The 26,037-nt window shown below is 35.1% G+C and overlaps 1 protein-coding gene across 12 annotated transcripts in view; it reads right to left on the bottom strand.

Annotated features, from left to right (window-relative positions):
- DMD (dystrophin) overlaps window positions 1–26,037 on the bottom strand; it is a 2,265,680-nt gene that overhangs the window by 1,741,224 nt on the left and 498,419 nt on the right. For all 12 annotated transcript variants that reach the window (XM_070503127.1, XM_070503123.1, XM_070503121.1 and 9 more), the window contains exon 2: window positions 11,355–11,416. In XM_070503127.1, the coding sequence (XP_070359228.1) occupies window positions 11,355–11,416 (62 nt within the window). The remainder of the gene's footprint in view (window positions 1–11,354; window positions 11,417–26,037) is intronic.

The raw sequence follows: 26,037 nt of genomic DNA on the forward strand, positions 1-26,037 counted from the left end.
TTGAGGCTTAGAAAGGTTTAGTAATTTACTCAAGTTTACACACACTGAGTGGTAAGCTGGGAATTAAAACTCAGGCTTCTGCATCCAGTACCTGCCCTTGTACTAATTTCCTGAATGCCTCATAATCACATTAAATCAAATATTTCAATACCTAAAGCAAAAGTAATCAACAACACCCAAACATGCCTCTCTCTTCTTTCTCTCTCAGTGTATCTCAATTTATGGTATCCATATCTGCCTGGTGTCCTGAGACAATGCCTTGCATCTGTCAGATTCATTCCTTGTCCCCCTTTTCCAATCGTTAACCAAACCTTGTTCTTTCCATCTACCCAACCAGGTCATCTCCATTTGTATCATTCTGGCTTCCTATCAGGACTTTGCCATGGTTTGGTAGATAGGTTGAAGAAGTACTCGGAGAAGTGGATCTTGAACTCAGTGTTACAAATGCATATTTGGAAGTTATATATCCAAAAAATCATTTCCTGAGTACTTCCTTAGTGTCAAGCCCAGTGTTAAGCCCTGGGTAGAGATGATGTCTGAGGACATGAAAGAAGATGAAGGAGAAAGTGTTTACAGAAAAAAGGACTGAGATAATGGCCAGCATGACCAACTTTGTTTTCAATTCCTCTCTCCCTTTCTTGCTTCCTTATTTCCATTCATTCCATTCATTCAACAAATATTTACTGGATATCATTGTACACCAGGAGTATGCCTTAGGTTGAATATACAGTGATAACTGAGTCAAGGTTTAGACCCTCAAGGGGGTCAGTTAATAGATGTAAAATATATGTAAACAATAATTATAATGCAGTTACAATAGGTTCTACATAGTAAATGATAAAAAGAAGGAAACTACAGGTAAATCAGACGTGTGTCCATTGATTTATGGTCATCTACCCTAGATCATAGGAGAGGCAAAAAAAAAAAAATCAAGTTAACTCCAATGCAAATGTACTGGATTTACACACACATTCACGCACTCTCATAATGATAGAGGTACTTTGTATCTGCTCTCATTATTTCTTTTCAAAATTGAGATTGGTTGATTGATTTATGACCTTGAGGTTAATTTCAGGAGTTGAAAATAAATACTCTTTCCATGAAAACATATTGAAACTAAAATTCTTTTCTGTGATTTGCCATGGGAAATCTACCTATACTTTCCCACCAAACCCTATCCTTCAATAGTCTTTTGTATCCCAGTAAACAGCCATCCCACCCCTCATTATGTTCAGACTAAAACTGTTTTTCTCCACTCTCTTGATCTCCATATCTATTCCATCAGCAAATCCTGTTATCTCTACTTTCAAAATGTATCCAAACTATGACCATTTCTCCCTAGGTCTGTGGCTACCAACTTAATCCTAGCCCCCCTCAACAAAACCCAACTTGGATTATTACACTATCTTCTATGGCCCACCTCTCTACTTCTACCTTTACATCCTACAGCATAACTTACACTGCTTCCAGCAACTGCTTAAAACTCTCAGTCTCCTAATCTACCATAATGTAGAAGACAAGGCCTTTACAATGGTCAATGAGGCCCTCCCTGATTTGTCCCCCTAATACCACTTCACCTGTAGGTCATAGTACTCTCCCCCAGTCACTCTACTCCAGCCACCCTGTGGCCCCTCGAACACACACTCCCTCCTCAGGACATTTGTACATGTTCTTCCTTCTACTCGAAACTTTCTTCTCTAAGACATCTGCGTAATTCATTCTCTTTCTTCCTTCAGGTTTCTTGTATGTCTCTTCAGAGACGCCTTCCCAAGATCAACTACATAAAATAGCAACCCACCCTATTATTATTCCTCCATCACTCTGCTTTATCTTTCCTCTCAGCACCTGTCAGGGATCAGAATATGCCACCCCAAAATGTGTCTATTTGGCTTGATTACTTTTTAAGAACAAAAGACTCAGGAAGAAACTTTGACCTTCCCCCCTAACTGCCTAAAAGAATTTAAGATAGAAGACCTATTCCAGGAAGGAGCTATCACCATAGATAACTATAGTATAATATGAACTAGGTGTGGTGGACAAGGAGGAACCTAGCAAGGCCCATTTGATCAAAGTCCTCTCTACCTCTCATTGTCTTTACAAGGCATGGCAAACACTTGTTTACCAAACATTTGCTTTTCCATCTCCATGTGAATTGCCTTCCTCCCCTTTGAAGTCCCAAACTACTACCCCCAACATCCTCCTTTGTCTTTAGCTGAAGATGGTATTTAAGTTAGTGGTTTCTGTGATTTTAGTGTTTACTTAGTTTTCCTGGGTTTCTCCCATGTGTACAAGTTATTAAATTTGTTTGATTTTTCTCCTGTTATTCTGTCTCATGTCAACTTAATTCTTAGACCAGCAGAAGAACCTAGAAGGGTAGAGGAATATTTCTTACTCCTCTACACACCCATTACTATCTGAAATTCTATATTCTAGTTGCAGAGAGAGAAAACAAACTGACAAATAAATACAGAGAATATCAAATAGCTTGCTAAATATTTTCTTGTTTAGTTTAGCTCATCTGGTTCCTAGGGCCTTACGATTAAATGGACTTTTTCTCTTCACGGCCATGTCCACAAACTTAGGGAACCTGGCATGTAGTAAGTACTCAATAAATACTAAGTTAATGAACGTAGACTTTATGTGTATTTCTGTCAAAACATGTTTCCTTAAATATAAATGATTGTGAGGGATAAGAACTCAATGCATAGATATAATATTCAAAATATTTATTCTCTGACTGGCATAATAGTAGCAGGTAATTTTAATAATAGGACCAGTTCTTACAAAAAGTACCATCCATGGACCATGCATTTTAAAAAGATTGGTTTTCTGGGTGCCAGGTGAGCTAAATCAAAGAAGAAAGCATTTAGCAAACTCATCTATAACTCTCATTTGTTCTCATTAAATGACAGCTAATATTAAACCATGGGGTGACTTCACTCACATTTCTAATTAAGGAGTCTGTTTGTCTCCATCCATCAGCTGGCCACAAGTCTGGACAAGACTGAAAGTGATTGCTTATTTATTGATCATCTTTTGTCTACTTCTACTGTTACTTCTCTCCACACATAGAATTGAGATAGTGAAATTAGGGCTTAAATTAGCATAAGATTAAGCAAACAATTTTTTAAAACCATGCTCTGGCTTTAATGGTCCAAGCACCTTACAAATCTACCTCTACCTGCATCACAAGAGAGGTCTCTACAGCTGAACTTATGTCAACCGATGACTGTCAGATTTGATCTTAACTCTTTGTGTTCTGGCTACCATGATCATTTGATAGAGAATTCTAGGAGGCCAAAGGAACCCTGTTAAGGTCAAAAACATAACCCATTAAGTGGAGCAAAGAAAAAAACCCTCACAACGCCACTAAAATGAAATTCTTCTGAAGAAGCAAAATAATGAACAAGAGAGAGAGATTGAAAGACACTGTACATCAACTGGAAATTTTTATTAGTAAGAAAAACATATTGTTGCCAATGAAATGTTTGCAGAGAAAGAAAACAGGGAGATGAAGTCAATATTAATGCCTCGATGGGCTGTTTTTCCCCAAACTTTGAGCACAATTAATATAAACATTCCGTAATACAGACCTCATTACCTAACTCACATTCTATAGCAGTGGCTCCCAAAGTGTGGTCCCTGGACCAGCAGCATCAGCATTTCTCTTTACTGCCAGGTTCAAAAACCTAGAGCACCTGACATGTAATAGGTGCCCAATAAATAATAAGTTGGTGAATGTAGACTATGTGTGTCTGGTGTAAGCACCTGACAAAGAGCTTTTTTGACTGCAATGTAAATGCCTGACATTAAGCTTTTAAGTGCTGAGGCCTCCACTTCAAAGACTTCCATCCCAAACCCATTGCCAGCAACACAAGATAAAGAGCCAAGCCACCACACCCATGAATTCCCCCTTTTTACAAAGCCCTGGTTGACCTAGATAGCTGACCCTTTGACTGACCCCTTGCTTTTCTCTTCCAGTGCTTTAATTCCCACTCTTATGTTTTAAATTCACCAATAAAGAGCGAGCCCACAAAACCCTGCCCCCCCCAACCCTAATAAAGGCAGAACTCCAAGTCTGCTCTCTCTCTCTCTTACTGCAGCCTTGCTGTGCGGCCCCAGGTGTACCATGTACCTTCCAGGATTTGTGGGTAATAAACCTTGTTTCCGAAGTTCCCTGATGGTTGTTGCTGAGGCGAGTCTTACAGTCATAATAAGAGCCACGAGGGCCAGGTCGGCTATAACTTTGGCTCCACTTGGGCAAATGGCTGTGGGAGCTGCCACAAGTAGTATGGGCCCAAGTGAGTGCCCCCAGGCATTTCTAGGCAATAGCATCACTATCAATAGGCTGAGACTGACCCAAAACAGTGTATTTCTATCAAAACATGTTTCCTTAAATATAAATGATTATTTACAAAGGATAAGAACTTAATTCCTAGACATAATATTCAAAATATTTATCCATTGTCTGACTAAATAGCTGTAGGTAATTTTAATAACAGGAACAAGTTCTAAATGGGAACTTGTTAGAAGTCCAAGTTCTTGCTCCTAGACCCATGGAATAAGAAACTCTGACTGTGGGTCCCAGCAATCTATGTTTTAACAAGCCCTTTAGGTGATGCTGATGAGTATGTGTGATATCAAATACCTCTATGAGAAAATGTAGCCCACTTGCATTTTCATTTTAGATCCCTATGTCTATTCCCTAAGTATAAAGTGTATGCTTCAGACTCAATTTTGCCTGAAGGATTAGTGGTGATAGGGCAGTCTAATTTGCTCTGGCATTGCCTATCATTTTAGAACTTCACATTTTTCAACCAGAAGTTGAATATTAATGTGATTAAACCAACATCTCATTGTTGGCCCAAAAGCCCCAACAACAATATAATGATTCAGGAATGGTATAATGCTCTCTCTCACAACCTTCATTCTCCATTCACACAGATCTCCTTGGCCTTTCGCCACCTGATAGGCCAAACTTCTTCAATTGGTCCATGTTTCTACATGCAATTCTTGTTGCCATCTTCTCTCTTTAAATTCCTTTTGCATGGACAACCTCAGATTAAATGTCCCCTCTTTTCAAAAAGCTGTCCAGCTCTCCAAGCAATTAGCTATTCTTTCTTCTATGTTCCCATGGTACTTCTTCATATTAAAAGGCCATATTCTATTTTAATCATTTGTTTATAGAATTGTTTCTTCCTTCAGATGATAATCTCCTAGAGAAGAAAAACTATGTTGTATTGTGCCCTTTTCAGTGTATCATACTAGGACTGGTGCGTAGTTGGCACTCAATAGATATTTGTTAAATGTTGAAAGGTTATTTTAGCAACCATATATCTCTGGTGGGATGGTACCAGAGTGCCAACTATTCTTCCCAAAATAAAAATAAGTCACTAAAGTCAATATATGTTGTTTTGCTAGAAAGTTATGTAGGGCCCTAAGACAGAATAAATCAGAAAACTAGTGCATTTGCCTATCAGCTACAGAGAATTGTTTTTTGCTAGCAACAATCATGCTAATTGGTAAATATTTACATTTGCCAGCTAAATGTGCTTGCCACTGAGACGATCCAATACTATGTACGTATAGCAATCAGTTGATTCCAGTTTTCTCATAAGATATTTCAAAACATAGTAGCTTAAAGAGAAAAACATACGTAGCTTCTAAAACTTGCTAGAATTAAGAACTCAGTAACAGCAGGTTGATAAAGAACAACATATTCCAAGAAAAATCTGCAACATAAATAATAAATTATTTGTCTTTCATTGAAAACAGTGAGACCTATCACAATCCAATTTTCCTTTCACTAAGTGAATGATATCCTTTGTTACTTGGGTACCTTGCAAAGATTAGATTTAGGAAAACATTCAATGGAATGGTTCTCAGTGGATTAGACTATTAGCATAATTACCTCAATTGCAAACACAGACACAACATTCTAGAAGTCATCTTAACATCTACTGTAGATGTTAGGGGGTCCACATGGCAGTAGAGCAATATTTTGTATTTTTCATAAAATTATTTTAAATAAATATTTAAATTCTCTCTTACGCAAATGTTTTTTGCAATTAGCGGAAATAAAACTTAATATTAATAAAAATATTCACAATTTAGATGATTATATTGAAAACTAGATTACTTCATTCACCAAAGCCTAGCATGTGAAAGTACTAACATTTAACACATTGGAAATCATTTGGAAAGAATCAATTAAAAATCTTCCTCAACAATGGTTGAGTTTGGGGGTTACCAAACATTCAAAGGAAGGTTATAAAACCTCTGTTGGTGCTGCAAGCATTAAATAGCTCCTATCCTCAATTTTTCAATGTCCTCAAACCCCCTCTCCACTTCTCATAAAACTTGGCAATTTTGTGAGAAGTGTCCCAAGAAAAATGCAGCATTTGGTAGGTAGACTGCATCTCACTACCGTAACAGATATGGAAATACTAGGGGTTTTAGAGGCTAGTTTTCTGGGTTCCAGCTTCATCTCTTCCATTTACCTTGAGGAAGCCACCTAAATTCTTACTTAGCTCCTCTTGAATACTTATCTCATGAGCTTATTGGAGCAACTAACTATAAAAATACAACTCAATAGCATTATTAATATGAGGATATACAGGAACAAAAAGTTCCTAATCTTCACTATTTCTCAAATGAGGATTTCTATAGTTTCCTGTACCAATATTCATCTCTCCAAAACAATTGTACCAAATAATTCAAGTGTTACAGGAACCTCGTCTGAGTTGCTTATCATGATCCAGAGACACAGTTCACTGCCCTTCATCCTCTTTAGTGATTTAATTCTTCCTGAGACCAAATAGTAAGGAGAAACAGGAAGGCAAGGCATAGTGGTCAGTTTATAACTGTGGTGAACCTCCCATGACACAATAGCTCTGCTCTATGACTTCTGTTAAATCAGGTGCCCTGTGTAGTAGCTATATGTAAGTTTATTAGTTATATATAAATTTAGAACTGACACAGAGGAAAGGTATATACATATTGTTACCTCTTTCATTGAAACAATGTTTTGCCTCTATGTCTCAGTATCTTCCTTTTATATAATGAAACTGTTTAATTTATTTTAAGCATGTAACTGCTTACTGAGTGTGTGTTCGTGTGTGTTTGTGAGTTTGTGTGTCTGTGTGCTGACGACATGGATTGGCATAGAGAGTGTAGCAGCCTAATAAAACATAAATAAATGTTCTATTCTCCCTGTTCCATTCAAGGAAGGTAGCCAAAAGCATATTCAAGAAAGAAATGAGCAGGCTGTTGGAGGCAAACTGCACCAATGTATGATTCCTTCAACTCAGAAAATACACTACACAATAACAAAAATGGCTATATTTCATGTTTATGTTTTACTATTTATAAAAATATTTACACGCTTTCTTACAAAGTAGCTATGGACATATAAGGAAAACAAGACTCAAAGAGTTTGAATTTTATCTTTACTTTTCTTTCCAAAATGAATTCAAGTGTGGATATAATGATTTCCCCTAAGACTTCATAGTACAGAGCTGGGTAAAGAAGCCTGGTTTACTGACTCACACTTTTAGTGTTCATTTACATTACATCATGCTCCTCATGCTGGCTAGAAGGTAAATCACGACAAATTCTTGGGAAAAGCATGCTACATCAGTTAATTCTATCTCCCGCTATTGTTACCTTGAGAGGGTGAGTCCTGGCTTTTTAAATATAGGCATATATGTCATAGCAATGAAGACACAAATGTATTGTCATATCATGGGCCCTTGTGAAGTTCCTAGACCAAACTAATTACACATTTCTACTTCTTGAAGTCAAATATACAGTTGTCTACTACTTTTGGAGGAATCAGACAGAAAAGTGTATTTAGAGGATAGAAATAAAGATAATCACTAAAGCCAATGTAGGATCAAAACCATCATATAACTCACTGGGAGACGGTTTAAATCTTTCAATTGATCTAGCAGTAAATATTTTCCCCACAGATTGCTTTTTCTCTAACACAAACATCAAGCAAGTTTTATGACAAAATTATTTTTGGTCATGATTTCAGAAGTGTACTTTCTTTAAATAAGCTTGTGTGAATGAACCTGTGTGAATAAGCAAGACTCTTATTCTGTGAATTATATTTGTGGTATAGTTAACACTAAACATTTTTTTAGGCTTATAAAATATCTGCAAATTACAGGAATAGACTATTCACCTTGAGTTAATCTTACCTAGCAATAGCTTTGTGTTTATGTGGAGATAAATAACGTTTGCTTATCTTTATAGAATAGATATGATAAATCACATTCTAGTAGAAATTTTTGGAATAGAAGGCTAATAGAAGACTTATTTTGAAAAAGAGATAGGGCCTATTTTAAAATGGTACTGGGAAAGTGAAAAATCAGTTGGATTTACTACAAAGGTACATTTGGTTTCAAATGACACAAAATGATAAGGCTATATATTTAATCACATTTTCCCCCTTAAAATATCCCTTACGTAGCTTTACAAAATAACAAGGAATATTTTGCTGTCTCTCTATACTTTACAAATATTATATAAATGTGTGTGTATGCCTCACTAATAAACCTTTTAACTCATCATATTCATTTTTATTGTTATTGTGCGTTCGTTTAAGTTACCACACAGATAATTTTTCATTGCCTTTTGTCCCTTTTGAAAGTCTTCTTTAACACATTCTTTTCCATTCAGAATTTCTCCCCTTTTCTTAAACTTTAGTGTATACTTAATTATCTGTAATATTGATCAGAATATATTTTTATTATATTTATTTAGTGTGCTAGTAATGATCCTTGAGGTTACAAAGAAAACACACATCCCTGCCTTCCATGGGTTCCCATTTTCTCAGTCTGGAGTGTCATGCTTTTTGATGCTCCTTCCTTTAGAGTCTCCCAGTCAGTAGAGCTTTTCTTATAAAAGTTTCTGGATTCACTCTAAGCCAGAGTTCTGCTTTCTCTGACCACCCACAGCCCACTCAGTGCTACTCCAGTTAGCAATCATCCAACGCCTCCCAAATGTGTAGGCTCAACGAGATCAGCAAATTCAACTTAAACTAATTTTGTGTCTCCTATAGGCCTAGAATTCTGATGAAAGCCATGTAATGTTGCGATAACTATGTGTCAAATGATATATCTCACAGTTATGTTTATCTTTTGGCATCACCAAATGGCCTAAACTGAATCAATTAACTTTCTCTTAATTCTTATTATCTTCAAAAGTGTCTAAATAAAACTTAGTCATGTACCTGAAGTCTTGGCAAGAAAAAATAAGATAATATGGAAAAGATACGGTTCAGGTTCTCTAAATGAAAAATCAACACACATATGTATAAATTTTATCTCTAAACATTTTTCCTCTGTCTTAATAAACATTTGTTTGTAAACAAATACTTAGGATATGCCCAAATATGAAACCTCTGTATTTGAAACAACTGTGACTCTCCTGATCCAATTTTAACAGGTTTAGGGAGAACATTTATTAAAAAAAAAATGAAATAAGTGAGAGTTGAATTTAGCATGGGGGATACTTGGGAAAAAAGTCAATGCACTCGTGCATGTGATTATTCCACAGCTTTTAAAATATGGGCATTCCTAAGGGTAGGGAAAAACTGCTCTAAGGCAGTGCCAACAATATATTCATAGAAGACAGGATGTCCAACTACGGTTTGTATATTAGCAGGTGAGTTGTAGTAAATGATACTTGAGAATGTCAATGTATAGAGAGTGAAGATCTATATAGCTTTTCAGGAATGAGAATTCACAGGGTTTGTCATGTTTACAAACCTTATCAAAATAACTCATTGGTTTAATTAAAAGATTCAGAGTATTATGTTACATTTATAATTTCAAAAAAATCTCTTTATAATTCTGACTTGTATGCATATTTGTTTGAAAGTATATCTGCTGCCTGTTTCAAAATTCCGAAATTAAGAAAATTTTAATGAGGCCAATAAATACAACAATTACATCATATACACCCATATGGTAAATACTCTGAGAATTATGAATTCCTATCCTAAATATTTCTGGGTTAATTTTTCATTTATTCTTCTTTATTTGTGTTGTTATAATTTATTCTTTTTAATTATTTGTACCCCAGTTAGTTTTAGATTTAAAAACTATATGCTCCTTTTATGTTTATTATTTAAAGTTCTGTATAACAATTTATTAATTTTTACTTCAGTAAGTAAATATAAATGAAATTTGCTTAGTTAAAATTCAGTAACTTGATTTCTTGCCAATATACTAAAGAGTACCTGGCAAAACTCTGTTACCAAATACCACAGAGATGATGCTCTAAAACCTTTCATAATAGCAAAGGAAGTACTTTTTAGACTGCATCTCAGTGGATTATTTTGGATCCACTACCAAAACTTTCATAAAATGAAACAGACCCATGGAGAGAGTAATTCGTACATCATAAGAGTGTAAGACACTATGCTAGGAATTTCCAGATAGTGATTCTATTAATCCTCACAATAGCAAGCAAAATAACCATCATCACCATTTTGCCACTCTTAAAGCCTTGAACACAGGGAACATATTTTATTAGCTATATATCCCTATTATCTGGATTTTATTTATCAGGTAGGAACTCGATATATATGTATACACACATACACGATGGAAAGATGAGGAAACTGCCTCACAAAGCATTTGATTGATTTGTCCAAATCCAGAATTATTAAATGTAAATCCTAGGCTTTCTAACCTTGAAATCCACACAAACCTTATATTGCACTCTTAACGCTAGTTTTCAAGGTAAGAATATTTTGCTCTGTGTTTGTATATAATTATCTAGAGTTGCGCTGTCTACTGATCATGAGTTCAGTTGCATTTGCAAAATAAATATTATTAACAGTATGGATTGATGCCTGCAGAAAGAGAGGATAAACTTATCCCTCTAAATTATTTCACACATGTTCTAAGTGATGGGGGCCAAACAGAACCAAGGCAGTTATATCAGTTTTTCTTGAACTTGATAAAGACCAAGAAGGACACAAAAATAATCATTTTCAGAAAAATAAAAACCTGTCATATCTTCTTCTAATGTGTGACACACACCAGCTACTTGGTGGAAGATTCCTGTTATAATCTTCTGATGACTCATGTCACTAAAGAAACTGAGATTATCAAGAAGAACCAAAGACACATTTTATCAGTTTAAATAATTTCTCTCTATCACATATTCTCCTGCTTCTTCCTCAATTAAAAGTTAACATAATATTCCCAAATTTGCAGAGCTAAAATAACACTATGAGGAAGACAATATAGACATTTAAATTATATAGTACATAGTCCATTTTGAAAACACAGCAACTTACATCACATCTTAAAAGAGAAGTAACAAAATACTCTTACCTTGGAAAATTGTGCATTTATCCATTTTGTGAAGGTTTTCTTTTGAACATCTTCTCTTTCATCTACAATGTAAAATAAAAAAGACTAAGAGTTAAAAAGCAATTTTGAATATCATTCATATTTTACAACCAAAATAACTTTCAATTATTGTGTATTAGTGTTATTTTATATTAAGTATTAAATTCATTGATAAAATTAAACATAAGCGATGTTATTGGATATCTAAACTAGAATGAAATCTGAAAAATAATCAATATAGTCTAGTCCATACTCATTCAAATATTGTATAAAGGCATTAAAGAAAAATAGTCTCATCTAAACAAATGAAATATTATTTATTTCTGTATAATTAGTAGATACTCTAGTATAATCAAAAGACTCTATTATCTGTCATTTTTCTTGAAAAACTATCCCTGAGCCTCCCCCCCCCCCGACTAATTTACTTAGAAATGATTTTTCCCTCCTTTGCAATACCTACATACTCTAACATGGGCACCCAGCATAGCCTCCTCCCATTAGAGGAGAGCTTTCCTGAGAATCTGGAGCATAGCTTAGTTATCTTTGCATCTCAGAACCTAGCGCATTGCCTGGACAGATTAAGAGATCAGCAAATAATTGACAAATAATATGTGAGTGCTTTAGAGGAGGGGGGATCTTACAATTCCCAAATTTCTGTACCTCTTTTTATCTAAAAGTCAGGAAATTGCAAATCAAAATGCAAATGTTATTCTTCATGGATTACATATAGATACACAAAGGAAAAATCCCCAAGGACTTGTTAGACCAAGAGATTAGGGTGGATAATATTAAGAAACAGTTTCCCAGAATTCGTGCTTCTAAAAATTCTCTTTTTTTCCTAAGCTGGAAATTAGTATTGAGTCAAATGGACAGAAAAATCATCAATCCTGGTTTATTCAAGTGCTTTTTTGAAGCCAAAGTCTATCTTTATATTACTAAAAAGTAATCATATTAGTCAATGTTCAATAAATGAGTGCATCTGAGAGAGATTTAAAATTGAGAGATTTCATATTTTATTTACATGGGTCAAAAGAACCCTTATTGAAATGCCCTGACATAATAACCTCATTTGCTCTCATGTTATTTTTCTGTAGTAAATCTCTGTTGCTTCTCCTGAAAACAGATGACGTACAATAAAGACACTTTCCCATGACAAATGTATTCACGTACTAAGAATATTTGTTTATCTTTAAAGCACATCACTAATCCATAAGTAGATAAACTTAAGCAATATAAGAGGTAACAGTGGATAAATAATAAACCTAAAACTGTTTTCTTGGATGAGAAAATTTTATCACAAAATACTTCTTACTTAATTGTGTTACTCTCACAAGCCACTAAGTATGTGGTCAATTATCAGCATTATCCATACAGTATAAGATAAATCAAAGCTACAATATGGAAGTCTTTGTTGACAAGTGTGGATAAATCAAAACAGATAGCAATAGTTTTCAAATCTAATCTAGCTTCTTTCGAATATTTCTTCCATAAATTCAATACTACTCTTTTTATAATAAGAAAAAATATAAACAAAACATTTCAAATGGTCAAAATTTAACCATTTTCACTGTAGGAAAATGGTTGCTTGCTGTAGGAAGACTCGTCTACGCATCTATTTCTCAGTGGTATATACATATATTCCTAAAAGTTAATGACTTTATTTGCAATTCTACTTATTTCTTCCTACATGTGCACGCATATCCTGTTTGTCAGACACGGGAGAGTAAATGAGTCATTTGAACACATATATTCAGAGGGTTTTAAAACATCCTGAACCATCTTCACCAAAAGCTGAATAGGAGGACATTTGAAGAGACTCGTTTCAGATGCTTTTAAGTGAAAAGTGGGTAGTAAAGCAATATTTTTATTGTTTTCAATTACACGTACAAAGAACGATTTTTAGACAGGCCTTGAAGGCAGGAGGGAAACCTTGACATTATGTGCAAAACATGTATCTACCATGTAAATAGCACTAAAAATGAGCTTCATCGTGTAAACCTCTTCACCAGATGTCCTCTTACCTCCTGCTTTTAACAAAAGAAAAATATGCCTTCAATGAATTATCTACTAATGTTTTATTTTGGTATAGTAACATTTGCTTTCTTCAACATGATAAACATTAATATGACTAATTTTATCATTATTATTATAAAATATGTAACATTTGTTAGTGTCTTATTGTTCACAAAACTCTTTTACATATATCATCTCAAGCAATATGTAATTTACCATTTTATACATTGAAAAAATATAAGCTCAGAAGGAATAAAGCTGGTAAGTGACAGAGATGAACTTGAAATAGATTGTTTGACTCAAAGTCCATGGCTTTTCATATTGACCAGTTTACATTGTAATTGCATAGATAATATAGAATGCCGTAAGACAATCAGAGTCACAAAAGCTGAACATAGTAACACAAATACAAAATAACCATGAATTCAGAACCTCTATTTTGAACAACCCAGGGTGTTCTATGTACATTGTAATCTATGTAGATGACATCCTGGAATTTTACAACACACGACCTGCATGTTTGCATGGATTTATCCAGAATCAAAAATTGAACCTTCCTTATGATGCTAGGTGATTCATTTGTTAATATTTTAAATAAGGATGTTCCTATATTTACTAATTGGTATTGAGTGTTTCAATTTTTGCCATATATTAACATTATGTAAATAATTTAATATTCAAGAATCACCCAAAAGTTTTGTATTTACACACTACAATCCTGATAAACACGTATTTTATATAGCCACAATAATCTGCTTTTTTTTCACTTATTTTATCATAAATATCACATGGGCTGCCCTTTCCTTTCATTTGCTGTTAAGAGATTCCACCTTTATGAACATCTTCATGCATTTTCTTTCAGCATCTGGTGTATAATTGTCTTAGGATAAATTATTGGGTCAAGATTATGGAAACTTTTATGGTTTTTGCTAAATATTGTCATACTGCTTTTGCAGTGGTCATACCAATTTTTAGTGGTACCAGAAAAAATGAGATTATGCTCTTGATAGGTATTTTGTTGCTTTTGTTTTTAAAGCAAATGCTGCTTTATTTTATATAAGGAGATAGTTGATGCTTGTTTTCATTTGAATCTGTTTGATTACTAATGAAGTAGAACATGTTTCATACACTTATTCTGCATGTTTCTACTTTTGTCGAAATACTTGTTTATATCTTCTGCTCATGTATCTATTGAGCACTTGATATTTTAAAATTAATTGGAATTAGATAACAAATCAGTATTTCTTAAACATTTCAAGTCGTAGACTCTATTTGATTATCTGGTAAAAATAATGATCCTTCTCTACAGAAGAAATGCCTATACAGACATATTTACACACAGTTTCATGGAGTTCACTGATCTCTTGCAGAAAATTCCTATTGCCATGAAATCCAAGTTAAGAATCACTATTGTAAATTAAGCTACTTACTCTTAGTCAATGAATGAATATATGTTCCCAAGTGGCCATATTCCTTTAAATTTTCATTTCATTTTTATTATGCTAAAATTTTATACTTTTATATATTTTAATCTATCCATTTTCATTGCTTCTCTCATACTACTTAAAAGTCGATCATTTTAAGCTTGATCAGTTATATATCCATAGTTGGTCTAAAGTTGATATATATAAACATACATAAACCGTTATAGAGCTTATAGAGGCCATTTCAATATGTTAATAAAATATATATACACACAGTCTATAGTAAGAGATATTAATGTTAAATCAGCAACAAAGAGAATGAGAAAAGAATAAAGTGAAATCTGTTTTACTAGGAAGTGATTATATACTCCTGTTTAATCATTTCAAGCAGCACATATTCTATTTCATTTTCTCTATGGCTTGTTTATAACTGATTTTCTTTCACTAATAAAACTATGCCTGGGTATATTAATGTGAGAGGCAAGGAAGAAAATCTGTCTTAGAAAAATGTACTTAAAAACTGTTCCCTGGAGATATCAAGGAGTGAAGAACTGCTACTTCATAAATTGCAAAAAGTGACCAACATTTTATTTTATTCTCTCTATGGGGAAAACTCCTATAAAATTAGCTTTCTACTATGACATAAAAATTGTATTTCATGTCAGGATCAATTAACCCTTTGTAATAAAGTCATTTTTTATTCAATACATCTGGCCCTTCATATTTCGTAAGATTAGTTCAATGACCTTTTGTACTGTTATTAATTTTTATATTTCTGAGACCCCCAGGCCCCTATAAATGTGGGATAATTAAATTGCGATATTCATGATTCACAAGAGTGAGTTACTGAACAAATGTGATGTTGGACAAACTGAGAAAAGATTAAATCAGGGGAAGTGGCTCTGGGTTCTAGTGCAGGACATATTAGAACAGTGGCCTTAAAATTGCCAGGCCTCAATGTCTTTATCTGTGAAATGAGGATATTAATTGCTTTTTAACTCATGGAGCTGTTAAGATGTAATGAAATCATTTATTTATGCAATAGTTTATAGAACAATTATTTATAGAATGCTTAGTATGTGCTGGTCACTGCGCTAGCTACTGAGAAGATAAGACTCAGTCTTTACCAAAGTTCACAGCCTAGTAGAAAATAGACTTATCATAGATCAACATTAAGCATTTTATATAAGCAAGGATATATGTATTCAAAGGAGATTACAGGAGCACGGAGAAAGGAATATGTAGCCACATGGATGTTAGGGGAAAACATTTTCTGGAGGGTGATGGCTAGGTTAAGTCTAGAAGGATGAGCAAAATAAGAAAAGACGTACAAAGGGATAGATGAATCTTTCTGAGGCGATAGCAAGGGCAAAGGTAGGGAGATAAGAAATAAAAAAGGCATGGTTTTCGTTATATACAATTCAATTTTATTGCACTCTAAAATGTGAAGAAAGGGGTAGCATGGGATGCAATTACAAAGGGATTTGGGAATGAGATCATGGAGTCTCCATGACATGACCCTTTATATGCTATCAGATAAGACATGAGTGAAATCATTTAAGAACTGAAAAGAAAATCAGTTACGTGAACATCAAGAATTATCCTCATTACACAGGGCAGTTAATCAAAATCTGTGCCAGAAAACATTTTTAAAAATGCTACTTCCTTGGGTGCTACTTAATATGTTAATTAAAAATCTTCATCACTTAAGTGAACTAGAAGATATAATTTTAGGAGTAGAAGAGAATATTAAAGTTGATAACAGCTTAGAAATACACATAGTGGAGAAATACAAAATGAGTTTACTTCACTTAAAGAGAGGACTATTAAGTAATATGGAAAATCTATTAAGGTCAGTCTATTCTCCACTTCCACCAAAAGTGAGAAAAAAGGAAATGAGAAATATAGAAGATTAATGGTAAACATTAGATAAGGTTACGTGATACTGTGGAACATCATGAAGGAAGGCCCCAAACTCAGGACATATTTAGAAAATGGATTTACCATGGTATTAATGCTACAAAATGGTAATGAAAGTGGAGAGTAGAATGGAAAATGGCACAAAAAATGCTTTCCATTAAATTTGAGTAATAGCTTTTGATCATAGGATTATAGAATGCTAGGGCCAAAGGTGACATCCATGGTCATTTTATAATGAAGAGGTCTAAAATAATTAAATTAATGGACAAAGAAGAGAAAAATAGTGTCAAAGAGGTTTCCTTATTTCCCACTCACTCTACAATCACTGTAATGCAGTTTTCACTGCTCATCATCCTACAAAAGTTATTCTTGAGAGTTTGTTTGGAGGTTCCAGTAGGGAGAGCAGCTACTCGTATACCTTTGACTGAAGAATGGTCCTCCTCAACGGGGGAAGGTTTTCTTCTTTGACCGAGTGCGCAGCTTCAGGAGGGACGCACAGGGAGCAGTGAGAGAGGAAGGGGACACCAGCCTAGCCAGCCAGATCAGCCAAATCAACCCTGGCAATCAATGGGGTGACAGATGTTGCAGCCACATTGTCTTCACATCCCAAAAGTTATTCTTAACGTGATCACCTAAATCCCTTCTAGTTTCCAAGACAGTGACTGTCTGGATTATAACCATAGTCCCAGCAATTGGTATAGATTGTGTTACATAGTAGTGCTCAATAAAGGTTTCTAAGTTAATGAAGACCAAATTTACTTTTCAGACCTCTTTTCATTTTTCTTCTCTGCAGAAATTAATTCTATTAACCTGTGGTAGACAAAATAATGGTCCTCCAAAGGTGTCCATGTCCTAATTCCCAGAATCTGTGAATAAGTGTTGTTAAAACTTATTTGCTTTAAAATAATTTAAATTTAAATTGTTTTAAAACTCTTTGTTATGGCAAAAAGAACTAAGGTTGCATACGGAATTAGATTTGCTAATTGGCTAATTTTTGATAGGGAGATTATCCTGGGTTATCTGAATGGACCCTATGTAATCGTGAAGGTCCTTAAAAACAGAAGAGGGCAGCATAATAAGGAGAACCAGAGAGACAGCAGCATGAGAAGGACTTGGCCCAGTGCTGCTGGTTTTGAAGATGGAGGGAGAGGGCCATGAGCCAAAGAAGTTGGGCAGCCTCTAGAAAATGGAAAAGACAAAGAAATAGATTCTCCCCTGAAGCCTCTGGAAGGCACACAGCTCTGCTGGCCCTTAATTTTATCCCAGTGAGGTCAATTTCAGACTTCTGACATGAAGAACTGTTAGATAATAAATTTGTGTTGTTTTAAGCCACTAAATTTGTGGCAATTTCTAAAGCATCAATAGGAAACTAATATATAACCTTTCCTCTGTAAGGCTGTTAAGTCAAACGACAAATACATACTGACACCTACTAGGAGGTAGAAATACAACTGTGTAAAAGATAAAGTTCCTGTTCTTTTGTCCTTATAGTATAGTGAGAGAAACAGACACACAAAAAAGAACAGATGGTAGATACAGAAAACACAGGGTTTTGTCATAAGCATATAGGAAGGGAACTAACTTGAAAAATCCAGTGCTTCTTTGATGAAGTGACATCTCAGCTTAGTTCTGAAAGTTAATTAAGAGTATAGAAGCAGACAAGGTGGAAAAGAATGCCAGACAATAAAAAGAACAGGTGCAACTATCAGGATGTGAGAGAAAGAGCTTGGTCCTTTCAAGAAACTAGAGAAGGAGGAGGACAAAAGTGGCAGAGATGACCCTAGAAAAATGAGAAATGATCATTAGCCGAATTATGAAGAGCCTTAAACTTTAGCCAGAAGGCAGTTAAAAACCAAAGCAGAATTTTAAATAGAAAAATGGCAATATAGGTTTGTATTTTAGAACTGGATTTCACAGTATGGAGAATATATTGAGAGAGGTAAGATTGAAAACAAGAGGACCAATTAGCTGTTTATAACTATAGTCCATGTGAAAAGTGATGATGGCCTATATTGGTGAATTGTAGTAGGACTTGAGAGAGAGAAATGCAGGAGAGATGTATTTAATGGGTATTACTGATAAAAGCTAGTTATTAATTACATGTGGCAGTAGAGGATTCGGGAGAAGTACAGCCAATGATACTACTCAAATTGGAGTCTAAAGATCCCAGGAAGAAGAGTGCCTGGGTTTGTATATATAACAAGCGTATGGGAAGAATTGGGAAATACCGAGTTTGAGATTTTGTGAGACAAGAAGAAGGATACGTGTAGTGGGAAGTTAGATATAGGAGCCTGAAGTACAAGAGATAAATCTGAGTTGACAGTAAAGATTTGGGAGGTACATGCTAACTGGCATAGAGTAACTAAAGCCCCTATAGCGAATGATATTACCAGAAAGAGCGAAGAAGCTCTCTGATCTTCTGAAATATCGCTGTCTCCTGGTTCTCCTTCCAACACAAAGGCTGTCTCCTAATCTGTTTCACTGATTTATTTGCCATTCACCCTGGAAACAACATTCACCCTGGCAATCTCCCAGGGTCCTATCTATCCTTCCTCTCTTCTTTTCTAGGTCTACTATGTTTATCCTTCCTAAGCAAACTCCCTCCCTCACCCCCAACCGGTACATATATTGATACTGATTATACCTAAATCGATATTTTTCATCTTGATTAATGTCCTAAGCTTCACACTGACATAGCTGACTCTAGTTCATACCTCTACTCAGATGTCTGGCAGGTACCTTAACGATATCATTTATCTTCCCAAATAAATTCACGTATCCTACTCCTTCTGTCAATTAACGGCAATATCATCCATCTAGTAACCAAATAAGTAATTCTTGAGTCATTATGCAAGTTTGAAAAATGCTTGCCCTGAGGTTAAAGGCCAGATTATTTAGCATGGCATATAAGGGACTTCATAATTGAACTCCAAATATTTTCCTAAACTTAATATCCATCATGCCTCTTGGCACTCACACATACCCTTTACTCCTCTACACACATACCTACCAGGTTTACCCTAGCCACACAAGCCAAAGGCCTCCATGAATAAGCTAGGCACTTTCTTACTTTAGTCCTTTGTTCATGCAGTCCCTGAAATGTAATTTGAGAACTCTCACTCTTAAGGTCAGGTTCAAATGTGAGGATTTTCACAATTACCCTTATCTCCTTGGCAGAACTCATCAGTCAATTCTTCTGATCTATACACACACTTTAGCATTGTTAAAATTATGACATTATTATATGGGGATGTGTGTGTACACATGCACACAAATACTTGACTCGCTTCTATAACGTAGCCCACATACTACCCATCACCCCCTATATGTGACTGCACTTAGACTCGAGGAACTATTATGTCTTTGTAACTCCTGGTACCCAATATGGTCTATTCAACCAGAAATACATACTTAATAAGAGTTGGTTGAATAAATCAAATGGTTAATCGACACCATAATTAAATCCCAGTTTTACTGAGTCCCGGGCCAAAGTTTTTTTTCCTCCACTTCACCATACTGCTCAAACTTCTTTGTTAATTATAAACCTTCTTAGTCATCAACTCATTTCCAAAAATATCCATTGAGCATCCACTAGGTATGAAACCACTTTTCAATATCTTCTCTCAAAATTAGGCCTTGGGACTGAAGTATTTATTTTCATCACTATATGGAATTAAAAACAGATATAGAGAATATTTCTTGCAAAAAATCTTGATTTTTCTGGGTGAATTACGTTCTGGACTATGATGAAATTGCCCTTTACTTCATCTTTCATGACTGTTGTGGCTCCTAAGACAATGTAAAATGCTCTGGATGACCTGTCTGACCCTTTACCTCCCCTGCCAATGTTGCTTCTTTCTCATGTAGGTCAATTGCTTTTTATTGTAGGGAGTTGTTGGACCCAGAAAATAATTTGAACAGCTGTGTCAGCTCATATTGGATAAAAGTTCCCTCCCATTCCCTGCCACTTAATCAAAGAATTTATGCTATATTAGCAAATTGGACTTATGGCCAGGCCCTTACACAATCACCTAATTACATATTCACAAAAATAAGCGATACCATATATATTGAAAACACAATGCAAGTAGTATAGAAATATTTTTATTTATGATTATAGAAGTAACCACGAAATAGGATATGATAACAATGAGGTAAAAGTATCATATTAAAATGGAAGAGAAATCAAAACTCCAAGAGTGTACAAAAAGGTACTGAGGGGCATGAGCTGGAAAACAGAGTGCCATGGGGTAGATGGTGCAAATAAGTCATTCTTGTTCTGTTTAAATTCCATTCTAACACCAAGAATACGTATCAGATGCAATATAGGTCAGTAGTTAAACACGTTCACTCCAGCATCAAATATCCTGGGTTTAAATCCCAGTTCTACTTCTTTTTTTTTTTCTTTTTTGAGGAAGATTAGCCTTGAGCTAACTACTTCCAATCCTCCTCTTTTTGCTGAGGGAATCTGGCCCTGAGCTAACATCCGTGCCCATCTTCCTCTACTTTATATGTTGGGACGCCTGCCACAGCATAGCTTTTGCCAAGCAGTGCCATGTCTGCACCAGGGATCCGAACCCACGAACCCCAGGCCACTGAGAAGTGGAACATGTGAACTTAACTGCTGTGCCACCGGGCCGGCCCCCCAGTTCCACTTCTTAACAGCCATATGACCTTAGTCAAGTTACTTAACCTCTCCGTGTCTTATTGTGTCCTTCTGTATCATGGGAATAAAAACTGTGGTACAGAATTGTGAAGACTAAATGTGACAGACTTATGATACATACTAATACTAAAAAACAAAGAAAAAATAAAGAGAGAAAACCTATAAACCTTTATTCCTGGATGTAGTACTACTTCCTGTGGGGCATCTGCATAAATTGCATTATCCTGTAAAACAGACATAATTTCTATGTAGCAGTCATATTAACAATTAGTAAGATTTTTATAGTATTCATAAATACACAATTAGAATCTTCTTGATTTGAAAGGTAAAGAAAAAATATGAAATAGTATTAGTATAAATTATACCTCCTCATGCCCAGAAGAATGAAATCTGTGTTTTGCAATAATGGGAATAATGAATATTTCTGTGGTGCATTATAATTTACAGAGTGATTTCAAATACCTCATCTTGTTTGAACATGAATATGTGGGTGTAGATTTGTTATGGATAAAAATAAGTTGCTATTAATTAGTATGCAGACTTGAAATATACTTTGGTAGTGTGTCATGAAAAAGATCATTTATTTTTGTTAAAAATAATAATCATAGGCTAATTAAGGCAGAATAAATCAAAATAAGATCAAGGTCTTTGATGGAATTTGGAGGTGAAATCAAATACGTGGATACCTATTTCCATACCCCGGTTTAGTCTTTTTTACTTTTAAAATACTCAATTTCTATACTAAAAATAAAAAATATATTATTTTGTGGTATATATTTACCTGTTTTAAAGGGTTGTAAAATAGTTCTTTTCAAATATAAAGGAAAGCAATCAGTCAAATGTGCACAACAGCCATTTCCAAATGTCTGTGTCACAGATGCTTTATAAAGAGAGACAAAGACTCAAACATAGAGTCCTTTCTTGGGTGTATTATAAAGGGATACTTAAATCACAAGATATATTTGCTAAACTTGTACTATAGAGTAAAGGTCAAGAAAACACTATCGTAGATATAGTCAATGCCTCATGCTTTATTTCCTTGGCCCAACCCTGAGTTTACCTGTAATCAGAAACAGATTCTGTAGATGCTGAAGATTTCTCACCTCAAGCATCCACATTTCTCTGCTTCTTTGCATTAGGGCTTTCTCCAGTTCTAGGAGGGTTTGGTAAGCCCATCTGCAGAGCAGCTTAGAAGTGACAGTGATTTCATTCCCTCAGTTGCAATCCTCAGTAAATAAAGGACAGAAATCTATATATTAAAAAGCCCAGTGGCACTGGACGTGGACCTACACACTGCTCATCAAGCCATGCTGTGGCGGCATCCCACATACAAAATACAGGAAGATTGAAACACAGCTTAGCTCAGGGACAATCTCCCTCAAGCAAAAAGAGGAAGATTGGCAACTGATGTTAGTTCAGGGCCAATCTTCCTCACCAAAAGAAAGAAAATTCCTCAGTTTCTTGAGCATGAAGGGCCTGATTTAGCCTGCTACTTAAAAATAAAAGCCCAGTAGACCAATTGTTGGGCATGTTCTGTAAGGGTTACATACAATGTTGAACTTAGAACGTCCCTCAGCAGCACTGCTATTGTCTACTCTCTTCCGTGACTCACCTTCCCTATCCCTCCCTTATGCTACCAGGGGTCACATTGCAAATTAACTACCTGCACCAGTACTTTTTTTGTCAGCTTTTTGAGTAATTCACACTAACCCATAGGGGTCCTAGACCTACGTTACTTAACTTCGTCGTGTACTAGCCAGCCTTAGACGTCTCTTAAGCAACACCAAGGCCCTGTTTCCTAGTCTGTAAAATGGAAACAATCATAGTAACAAATTCCTAGTTTTGTTTTGATGAGATACCCTGTAAAGCATCAAGTGTACTCTTAAGCAAGGACTTAATACAAAATAAGAGTCAATATAGATAATTATTGTTATTCCTAACTATATATTTAACTGCATTAAAAGTCTGTGGGTAGGTTAGTAGATTGCATTGTTTGCACATGATTTCCTCTTTCCTCTCCCTGCTTGCATGGATCCCCCTAGATGGATTATATCTCCCACCTCACTGATGTGGGCTTCATCATGTGACTTGCCTTGACAAATGGAACACGGGCAGACAAGACAATGTGTCAGTTCTGAGCTAGGGACTTAGGAATTATGATGTGTTTTCACTCCTCTTGGCTCTTCCACCATTTGCCAGTAGAAGATCATGCCTCAAGAAGACTATGTTCCCCAAAGGAGAGAGACATTCTAGAGCTGACCTGAACCCAATACAAAGATCGAAACAGACACGGGAATGAAAAATAAATGTTTGTTCTTGTAAGTCACAGAGATCTGTTTTTTTTCTAAAGAGTATTATCCTAGAATACCACTGACTAATATAGCAGGTAAATAGTAAATTTGTCCTATAGAATAAAATATACTAACAGCGGATTGTAAATAGCTTCTTCAATTAAAATAGATTTGTATTCAATTGTTTAAAATTCAAATTTAATATAAACTGAAGTATGGGTTCTAAATCAAATATTAAAAACTCTCTAAAATGTCTTCTATTTAGAATATATTATCTTTTCTATCTTGATCTTTCTCTTTACTGTATCAATCACAATTTAAACATTAAAACAAGAATGTTTTTCTTATACATGACCAAATATTAGCATAGACTGAAATCAGTCTAGAAAATGCTTCGAGAGGAGAGTATGTTCTAGGGAAATTCAGTGGGTTATTGTAACAGCAGTAGCCAACACTGAGAATGCTCATTTATACCTTGCACCAAATACAGAAAGCACTTAGAAATGAAGTTTAAGAGTAATCATTCATTCCCTCTTCACCAAATATGGAAGTCTTAAGCCAGTGTTTGTGAAAGATCAAGTCAAAAAGTATAAATAGAGTAAAGGCCAAGCATTTTCCAGCATAAACAGAGGAAATTTTGCAGTCAGTGAAAGAGCATTAGATTCTGTCTTTTAGGACACATTTCAGAAAATTATTACTGATAACACAAAAGAAGTCGTTGGAGCTAATCAAAGAAGGAGACGGTTTTGAGAGTTAATCAGGTACCAATGCTAATAGATGATCCAAGTGGCAGAGCACAGAAAGTGTAGAGTCCCACAATCAATTTTTATTCAGCTCAAGGTTGCTAATACTGATGACAAGTGGTTACTGACAGCTTCTTCCATGATTCCTAATGAAAGATCTTTTTTTCCAAGTTTAGTACGCCACTGGATAAAAAAATGTATTTCTTTCTTTCCTAAGATCTATGACAGGAGTACACTAACATGTCCCTCAGCACCTAAGGGCAATGGATAAGCTCAATTTACATCTTGACTAATAATTTAGGTAGATATGGATTTTGGTTAGCACATTAAGTAATTGTAAAAAGTTCCCAAACTAACGTCGTTCGCACTTAGTACAATTGAGCTGAACTTATAGAGAAAAATATAACTTAGAATTATAAAAGATTTAGAAACTGCAGTGGAAAGCTGGATTCTTATAAACAACATAACATTTAACAAACAGTAGATGAGCTTGAGGTTTTAAAGGAATTTTAAAGGAATTTGCTGAGTGAAAAAAGAGCTTTCCTCAAATACAGTTTTCTTCATCTTGCATTTACAAATACTAAATTCTAGTTATTCCAAAAGACTTAAGTCAAACTGGCAAATGGCTTTTGCCTATGATTAACGTATGAACTTTGAACAGTTTTGTATCTGTGTTGTTTGTGTGTGATTTTCTATTCTCATGCTGAGATTGGCATGAATTGCAGCACACTGCAAACATTGCTTTCTGATTAGAGAACATTAAATGATTGTAAAGTAGAACTTCCAAAATTTCCAAAGTTTGTAAATTGTTGACATTAGAATTTCCCAATTTTATGATTACTTTTATTATGCTAGTTATTTACCAAACAGATTATAAAGGAATGACTTTCCTGGGTTATGGTAATATGGTGATTTTAGCTCTGAATCAGTTTAAATGATAGCTTTGCTGCTTATTAGGAGTGCGCCTCAGTTTCCTTGCATGTAAATAATAACAATAATGCTGATGCAGCATTGCTGTGAGTCTTGGGTGGATGTTCCCACTTGAACCCTAGCTCTAACACTAACTACCTCTGTGGACTTCCCCAGTAAGTCATTTAAGTATCTGGAACTCAATTTCCTCAACTTAAAAAAAATAGGAGTTTAGAAAAGATAATCTCTATGTGTTTCTCCAGATCAAAACTTCTACCATCTGATTCTTCAAGCTAGCATTTTTCTCCGGAGGCTACATAGCATCTTGATTCAGCACACATGTGCTGGAGCCATATAGCCTGGATTCGAAGTCCATCCCTGCTACTTGCTAGCTGGGTTTCCTTGAGTTAGTCACATAACTTCTCTCTTTAGTTTCCTCATCTGTAAAGTAACTATAAAAATAATAGGTATCTCATAGTATTGTTGTGAGGGTTAAATGAGCCGTTACCTTTAAAGAGCATAGAAAATGTCTGGCCCAAAGTAAGTAATCAACATTGTTCTTCTTATTTTGAGATCCAAGGGCTTTTAATATGACTATGGGGTGAATTCTTAAACCTGTGAGCAAAATTTTATGAGTGTATACAAAAGAGAGTCTGCAGTCTGAGAGTCTTAAGTAGATTCCCAAAGGGCTCCATGGTT

The sequence above is a fragment of the Equus asinus genome, chromosome X, assembly GCF_041296235.1.
Source record: "Equus asinus isolate D_3611 breed Donkey chromosome X, EquAss-T2T_v2, whole genome shotgun sequence".
Lineage (NCBI taxonomy): Eukaryota > Metazoa > Chordata > Mammalia > Perissodactyla > Equidae > Equus > Equus asinus.